The sequence below is a fragment of the Anguilla rostrata genome, chromosome 9 (genome assembly GCF_018555375.3).
Source record: "Anguilla rostrata isolate EN2019 chromosome 9, ASM1855537v3, whole genome shotgun sequence".
Lineage (NCBI taxonomy): Eukaryota > Metazoa > Chordata > Actinopteri > Anguilliformes > Anguillidae > Anguilla > Anguilla rostrata.
The window spans coordinates 25,018,504-25,027,550 of NC_057941.1; the positions used below are offsets into that span (position 1 = coordinate 25,018,504).

Consider the following 9,047-nt stretch of genomic DNA (forward strand, 5'->3'; position numbering starts at 1 on the left):
TTAGACTACGTTTCTTTTCTTTAAGCTGACAAATATATACTGGCTGGAAATCATAAATGTACCTCTTCATGGAGCTGTTGCTTGGAATAGAAGCCCCTGGCTTCTTGGGTGGTATTTGGGGAAACATTTCCTCATCCTCTAAAACATTTGCACATGAAAGATGTGCAGGCTTCTACTTACTAGACATCTCATAGTTTCCTAAATCCTAATAATATCGTTCATGACTATTGTTGTATGTGCTCTCTGAATATGTTGAGTACCTTCAGATGAAACTCATTCAAAACTAATTTAAAAGGCTTAGTTGTTTTAAGTTTGTTTAGTGCTACCCTTTTTGGGGGGTGTGGGCATGAGGCTGCTGGCTTCTGTTGAGTGTGTTTTCGCCTCTCGTCATTATATATGATGTATTTGTTGATATATTGTAGAGTTTAATCCTTGTTGAGAATTCTAGACTGTTCAAATGGCTCAATATATATCTGAATCTGGTAGCATTGTAAAGCTACAATGGATAAAAGCACCCACAGATAAAATCTTTTTCTACACCAATTAAAGCAGTACATTTTTAAGTGAGGCAGTATACAAAGCACACATGAATTTAACATTTTAATCAACACATTTTTGATGAGGCAAATGTGCATGCAAGTACAGAAGAAACAGCAGTCAAAATGAACATAGGCACAACATAGGCAAGGGCTGTGTTATCACAACTTCAGTTATTAGTTTCATTTTTCTATGAGCAAAATGTTGTGATCATTAAACCCACCCTCTATCACCATATGTAAAAATAAAAAGGCCACTGCAGTCACAGATAAGACATATTAAAATAATTATGTTCTGACTGAAATTTTGTATGTGTGTGTTTACACATACAATGTTTAAAGGCACAACAAATTTATCAAAACTTGCTTCCAAATGGCCAGGTTAAAGAAACCATGAAAATAGCATCTTTGCCATGCTGACATCATAACAGGGAAAAGAGATGGTTTGAATGCAACTGTGGTCTTCTTGGCCACAAGACCATATCTTTGTGGTCTTGAAAATGCATTTGGCCATAGTTCTGGTCATATGCACTGTTAAATACGCATACACAGTGTGGTGCATAGCATCTCAATATTAGTCTCAGTAACCATATTTTTTTAAATGGCCTGGCTCTGCTCTAAGGTTATAGTACTGGTTTTGGTTCTCAGTCAGAAGTGTCCATCGACTCCCTCACAACCCTCTTAAAAATAGGATTAGTACACCTTTCACTCCTGTTACAATAATACAAATAGTTGGTAAATGTGTTCGAAAATGTTCTCTGAGAAAGTGTATTAGTAAAAAAGAATTTCTAATAGGTGATCGATGACTGATTTGAAACAATAACTGTGTTTTTCTGTGGAATCCAAAGCTTATTGATCAGTTTAAACAAGTATAGGACTGGCAGCATGTTGTAGCTTCACGCATTATGCAGGAATTATAAAACCTCATGCTGCTCATCTCAACAGTAGAGATAATTACCTCCGTTGTTTATTTTATGCAATATTATCTTTTTCTAGACTGTATGTCCAGTTCAGTCAGAGGTAACTGTACCTAAATCAGTTACACTACATGCTAATTTCTTGTGACAGTATATTAATTCCAAAGAGGAAACCCATGGGAATGTTGGACCTCAACCATTGTAGCACAAGCAAGTGTAATAATGTTTCCCCACTGCCTATGTTCAAGGGTATTCCACCTGCAATATGTATGGATCTGAACCACTTTAAATGGTTATTTGCATTAGCATACCATGGTTCCATTCCAGCAAGGGCACCTGGCTTTCACTTGTACCCTAGATTGCAGTTCATACAGCGTGACGTGCGAGACATATGCAAATTTCAATTTTGTCATGCATGCAGACAATCCACTTATTTAGGTGTGACAGCTCATTTGGAAGACTATCACACTGTATGAAACTGACCCTGGTATGCAGGCTGAGAGCAATGTGCAGATGCAGGCTGCAGATGATGACACAAGAAGCACAACTGGTGATTACGACTGGGAATAAAAAATTATGACAATGACTGGTCTCAAAGAAGATCTGATACAGAAAAACTGAAGGACTGAAGGTCCTCTAAATTGTTTTGTCTACACGTCTAATGGGTGGTTTGCATTTATTGTAGAAGAATTATGAAACAATGAATATAACTAATTAATTGACTCATTTCAATTGAGTTAAATCACCCATAATTAGCATTTGAGTGTAGTTTGAGACATGTTCATTCATAATTGCCTAGGGTCTCGGGTTTAATGGTTTCAATCTTAATAGAGCATTTAACTGCACTACGCATCTCCATATCAATTTCCTATTTGCAAACCTCATACCAGCACATCCGTAGAATAGCTCATGCTTTACTCACTGTCACCAAATGGTAGTTAGCTGTTTGCCATTTTGAAGACCTTTCCATTGTTTTATAATGCTTCTTGCACTAATGCAAATTAATAAGCATGGCCAGATATTGCTCTGTTTATTTGTGGGTAAAATTTGTGAATTGAAACATTTTTATTTCTAATTTTGTAAAGTAAAAAATCTATTACTGCTCAGCCTGCTTAGGGTAGTGAGAGCTCTATATCAGAAAGTGAGCTTGTAGAGGCCTGACTTGGGCTGGGATGAAGTGGATCTGGATGTAATGTAAATGCAACAGAAATGCATACACTGCCACATTGATGCATACAGTAGCCGAATGGACAAGCCATTAAAATGTCACTAAAAGGCCCAAGGCAATTAATGGTTGTAACATACAGTACACAAACTACAATGGACATAGCAAACTCATATAAAATGTCAATTCATTAATTATAAATCACTGTTTAAGTCCACATTCTATGATATGGAAATGAAAATCTAATTTTTTTATTTATGAACTGATTTGTTGTCCAGTCAATCGTGAAACAATTTGGAGAGTGTTACCATTCTACCGTTTAAAAACAGAAACAGTTTCTGTTTATGTTTGAAATGTTTGGATTTATGGAAAATTTCAGGGCAGTCTGCCAAAAAGCTTACAAATGCATTACAATGTAGCTGCAGTTTCAGAGCACTGATTTCATTTCAAAATGTCCAGTAAAGACAGACCTCTAATTGGTCCAGCCAGGCAAGATGGATCATTCATAAATTAGATACAAAATTAGCACTAAATACCAATATAATTCCCAGATGTCACCTAAAGACACTTAAAAAAATAAATAAATGATCCTGTGAACAATGTTTAGGTAGAGCCTAGGAATATGCCATAACTAGGAAAACTGGCAAATGGACATTGAAACACCGTGAGGTAAGCATTTACGTGCATGTGTGTGTGTATGTATATGACAGAGGCTGAGTCTGTAGTCCATTGCTATCTGTGTGCCTCCTTTGAGATACCCAAGGTAAGCACTTATGTTTGTTTGTGTGTGTGTGCGTGTGTGTGCGCCTGCACATGAATGTGCACGTGGGTGCACATTTGTGTGACTGAGGCAGAATCTCTTGTCCACTGCTGCCTTGATATGCCTCAACTGATTGGCAGCCCATGTATCTTTTACCCTCCAGGCCTTTTCTAGTGCCACTGTACTGTACATGCTTCTTCTTTTCACTGCCACTGTTCTGAAGTCCCAAGCCTTCACAGCCTGGGCGCTGTTTTTAACAGGCTGGAGGTGGTGTTTGCAGCATGGACCACAGTCTGAGCATCTCTTTGGGGCTCCGCCTGTGAACCAGAATAACGGAGTGATACGAGCATGGGCTCTCCTTGTCCGTTCCTGGGAGGTCAAAGGTCAGAAACCCAGGGTGATGAGTGGGAGAGACTCCAAGGCGATTAAGGCACATGCCCAGGTAGACGTCGTCAATGGGGAACAGGTGCACTCTCTTGGAAACTTCTCCCAGACGCAATGCCAGGGCCCCAGAGTACACCACTCCTCCTCCCCCCGCATACGGTGGGTAGGCTCCCTTGTAGAAGCTCTCAGGGATGTAGTACTTAGTGGAGGACTGCCGATTTGGTACAGCATTAGCAATCACTTCTCCCATTAGAAAATCCTTGATGGCTTTCTTTTGGTTCTGTCCCGCGTCTTCAATCTCTTCCTTGTGTTGGTGCAGAAAGTCAAGGAGAGCACGCGTACGCAGAAACACATCATCGTCACCCTTGAAGACAAAGTGAGCGTGGGGACAGCGGTGCGAGAACCAGCGCAAGAACAGTACATCTTTTAGGGTCAGGTTATAGAAGGTGTCCCTGAAGTCCCATTGCAGGATGTCCCTGTGTTGACTCTTTTCAATTTCTAAAAGTTTCTCCAGGTCTGCGTAGAGGCCCATGGACGGGTCCTGTTTGCCTAGAAGGAAGACTGTTCGTACTATCCCTCCCCTGCCCCCAGTCTCACCCTCCATCCAACCATTCCGCCCCCATGTCTGCCGAATGGCCTGCCTGTTTTCAAAATTCCCTGTCTCGGATTTAATGGCCAGTAGCAACATGGGAGCCTCTGCGGCCTGGAGTTCCCCGCCACAGACTGCAGGCTGGTCTGTCAAAATTGGGTACTCTGTGCAGTGCATGGACAGGATGAAATCCCGCATCTGTTCCGGAAGGTTGTTGAAGTCCTTCAGGAGAGGAGCCCAGCTCTGGTCTGGGCTACACGGAGGGGAGGCCTCCTGGGAACCACCCTCCTGTGCCCACCCTCCTTCAGTGCTTGCCTGTTTGCTCCACGTCCTGTTCCCCCTCAATATAGGGTTGTGCTGCCGGTCCAAGCGATGTTGTAGCTGGTTCCACAGGGCACCTTTCTGTAGTCTGAGGTTCCAGAATGGGTTCATCGGGTGAGCTGCCAGCTCCCCAGAGTTGGAAGAGACCCCAGGGGCGATGAAACGAATGGGGAGTGAAGGTGGGGAGTAGGACATGGTGATGCAGATGGACACCAAAATATAGACCAGAAGGTGCCCCACCATCACACAGGGCAGGAGGCATATGCACAGGATTCTCCCATTGCATCGAGCCATTGACTGCTGTGGAAACATGGAGTCAAGCAGGGGTAAGAGAAGAGGAAGGAGACGTTGAAGGAAAGCAAATAGGAGAAAAAAGAAAGGAAGAGGGAAGAACATGGAGGAAGGAGGTCAGTGAGTTATCAGTCAAAACTGGCACAATTAGAATCTCTGAATTGTCAAACACGAGCAAAGTTACAAAAAATGGTAGAATAAGGCTGGGCTGTGAAGAAGTGACAAAAATAGTTCCTGCTAAATGTGCTGTAGACCAAAGTGGGAGAAACTATGGCTGTGTCCCAATACAAAAGTAACTGCCTTGCTGCCTGCATCCTTAGAAGTGAGATCCCTCTGAAGGCAGTATCCTGACAGTGAAGGAACCTCAAAAAGCAACACATTTGTGGGACGCACTTTGAAGTTAAAATTATGTTTATGTAATTACAGCTGATGGCTTTTACTTTCCAACTGACAGATAAATTTTCTTTCCAACGCAAATAAATACGGATTCTGTCATTGTAGCCACTCTTAACATTCCTGATTCTTTATTTATGGGAAAACAAAATTAGATTTACATTGAGCTAACTAGCCACTAGTTCAGCTATTTAAAAAAAAAAACCAGATTGTCTTGATTTCAGTATGTTCACTGTATGAAAGCTAAGTTAACGCTAGCATCGTTGTTCTATTGGAAAGTACCGTGATTACTAGCAAGGTAGTTCAGAGAAAGCTGACTGAAGCTTAAAAACATTATATACATTATTCCAATGTATTAAATAATTAAAATGTACTTTTAGTTGTGACTACAACAAATTATTGAGTATATTCACATTTCCATTGCTTTGCTGGTTGGAGCTGCCATTCATTTACCGGAAGTGAGAAGTCTGAGGAAATCGCAAAGACCTATGGGATAGCCTTCCATCTGAAGGATGCATAAGATATTGTCTTAAAATGTAACCAAAATAAGGCACCTTAGAAGGACATTTTTTGATGACTTTGTTTTGAGACATGCCTGTGAAGGACAAGTGTGAAAACTAGTGATGACTGTGAAAATGCAGCCTTAAAATGCTGTCTTCGAAAGCACCTGACTTCATATTGGGACACAGCCTTTGTGTCAGACCATGGCATCTTAGTATCTATCACTCCCTAGATGAGTTGAATTGGTGAGCAATGTGTGTTTATTACTTTTACGTTGGGGATTTACATTTTTCAGTTTAGGCATTTGGCAGGCTCTATTAGCTTAAGCGACTTATGAAAGGGTAATGTTTTCGTTAGATGACCGTGAGCACAAGCGAGAAGCTTCTGCAGTCTCTGTCCTATGTGGCTTGGTAGAGGCCTCCGTTTCCACAGTGATGCCCCAGGGGCACCATTATCCACACCTGTTGAGGGAGATCCACAAGCACAACTTAGCCCAAGACATTTACATCATATTTCATGTACGCAAACAGAAAATTTACATAGCACCTGGCCATTCTACACATATTAGAAAGGTCAATTTCATAAGTAATTGTGTGTGTGTGTGTGTGTGTGTATGTTGGGGGGGAAACAACCCAATGTTACATTCATCCTCTGCGATTTTCTTCTTTGTTATACTATATGCATCTTTGTCATCTTAATAATTTAACAGTTTTTACACGGTGACCATTTTTCATATTGTTGTTCCACACAAGGTAATGTCATCTGTCTGTTTTGGGTAAATATCAACCCAGCAAGTAGTGTATTTTCAAATCAAATATTGCCTTAAAACACAGGACACCAGAATACATGCAAATGCTTTATGAGCTCCCAACACACATGCAGAAATAACAACTCTGAGCTTTAAATAAATACAAAATTCTCGAAACATTTGTTGGTGTTTGTCGATTGCCATTTTTATGTACTGATATCTTAATTTCTTCAAAAAGAAACGGCCGCTGAGGATTTATTTACTAATACATACACATATTATATACACATGTAATTCTACCATATGCAATATATGATATGCAATATATATATATTTACATGAAATTATGGCGGGTGGCATTTTACTATAAAAAGTTACATTTTTGATGGGAAGGTTGCAAAGACATCAGGTAAGATGTTCCTACCAGCAACTTATTATTGTAAGACGACAAACATTTTATTAATAAGTATGAGATAAAGGTTACCACGATAATATTTACCGTTGAGGAATCTTACATATTTACGCGTTTTTGAAAGCCAACTATAAAGATTAAAATAGAAAAATTCTAACAAAATAAAAACACTTACTGCTGATCACGAGAACGGCTATTGTTTTCCTCAACACCTGTTGGTTACTTTGTTTTCATTCTTTATTTCCTTCCGTGTCCTTAAATGTTCGAATAAGCGTGATATTTATCCATACAAAAAGTCATCTTCATCTGAAAAACACTCGAAACGTGAGCATTTTTTAATGAAATATACTCTTTACGAATGATTAACAGTACGATTTAAAAACAGGAATATAGATAAATGCAATTTTATTTTCCGTCGGAGAGCTACAATATTTGTTTTCTCTGTTTATTTTTCAGGGTCTCCGTCACGCTCGTTTCTAGTATCAGCAAATTTATGAATCCCTTTAAATTGCAGGCTGTTGTCCATAGATCTTTCACTGTTTTAACAACGATGCGAGGCGGAGTCAGTGCATCTCAGGTGGCAGGCAGTGCAAGTTTCAACATAGTAAGAAAATATAAGGGACACGTAACCACGCCCATGTAGGTAGTGTAAAATACATATACAAAATCGGAAGAACTTCCACATTTTAAAGATGGCACGCTAACATCGTATATAATGTTTATAAACACTTTTGGAATGAGAGTCACAGAATATCGTGCACTAATGGAAAACCCCAAAAAGTGAGTTCGAATGTCAGAGGCCGATATACTCACATTTGGTACCGAAACTTTTATAGTCTTTTAAAATCCTAATATACAGTTAAATGCAAAAATATTGTGACAATTAGTTTTTATTGTTTTGTTGTCAGTGCTACAGCATATTCGGTTTGAAATAAAACAATGAATATGAAGTGCAGACTGCTTTGAGAGTATTTATATTCATCCCAGGTGAGTTACAGCCCTTTTCTTACATTGTCCCCCATTTTAGGGGAGCAAAAACAGTTGGCTGCTTAGCTGTTTCTAGGCCACCTGTGTGTTTTTGCATGATTAGTTCATTATTAGTTGATTAGTATATTAAGTGATTCTAGGTTTGGAATTTGCATTTGTTCTCTCTTTCCAGGATGTAATCAAAGACTAACATAAAGAGAAGACTACACCAGTGTAACCTCTTCACTACAAGATGTAAACCACTGGCCTCAAGAACAGAATGGCCTGTTTAAATATGATGGCAGCAGCAGGATGAATTCCGAAGTTTACAGAAGCATCTTATCTGCACAGATCTAACCAAATGCCTCAAAACGCACTGGGCGGCACCTTTACCTTGCAACCAAGGAGTTTTTCAGGGCCAATAAATGGAATGTTTTTGACTAGCCAAGTCAATCACTTGTTAAATAATGGCCATTTAACATGTGTTTATAACTTTATTTTCTTATGCAATATTCACTTAAAAAATTTCATTCACATGTAAAAAAAAGTCAGTCGCATGTGAAAATGACCAGTTCACATGACACTTTCTTTTGATTTGAAGTGTACAGAAATTGTCCACCAATATTCAGAGAAATGTCAGAAAAATAATTGGATGAAATTTTACTATGCAGCAAGACAATGATCCAAAACATTTGGCAAACTTAACCAGAGGAGGACTTCAGTACGAGTGTATAAGAAAGGAAAGGTGGCCCAGTCAGTCAACAGACTTAAACCTCATTGAGCATGCTTTTCCCTTGCTTAAAAGGAAACTGAAGTCTGAAATCCCAGCAAACACGCAACAACTGAAAGTAGCAGGGGCTTGGCAGAGCATCGCAAAGGATCACATCATGAACCTAGTGATGTCCATGAGTCTCAGACTTGACGATGTCATCAAATGTAAGGAGTAAGAAATGAAATATGTCAATATTGTACATCATAAAATTTATCAAAACCTGTTTTGTCCCAATATTTACACTGACTTGCAATACTCCGATCCATTTAGCAGAGCAGAGATTTGACAAACT

At 39.5% G+C, this 9,047-nt stretch overlaps 1 protein-coding gene across 3 annotated transcripts; it reads right to left on the minus strand.

The window, feature by feature from the left end:
• Nucleotides 1–587: 587 nt before the first annotated feature.
• On the minus strand, nucleotides 588–7,588 carry si:dkey-175m17.6 (N-acetyllactosaminide beta-1,3-N-acetylglucosaminyltransferase 2). 3 transcript variants are annotated; one of them, XM_064351272.1, is made up of 3 exons: nucleotides 7,193–7,588; nucleotides 6,220–6,318; nucleotides 588–4,972 (listed from the first exon to the last, which is right to left on the minus strand). In XM_064351272.1, the coding sequence occupies exon 3, from the start codon at nucleotides 4,964–4,966 to the stop codon at nucleotides 3,632–3,634; it is 1,335 nt and encodes a 444-aa protein (XP_064207342.1). In that variant the 5' UTR covers nucleotides 4,967–4,972; nucleotides 6,220–6,318; nucleotides 7,193–7,588; the 3' UTR covers nucleotides 588–3,631. The 3 variants fall into 3 exon arrangements, with proteins under 3 accessions (XP_064207342.1, XP_064207341.1, XP_064207340.1); XM_064351271.1 differs by having other exon boundaries at nucleotides 6,144–6,318; XM_064351270.1 differs by having other exon boundaries at nucleotides 588–6,318.
• Between the last annotated feature and the right edge of the window lie 1,459 nt (nucleotides 7,589–9,047).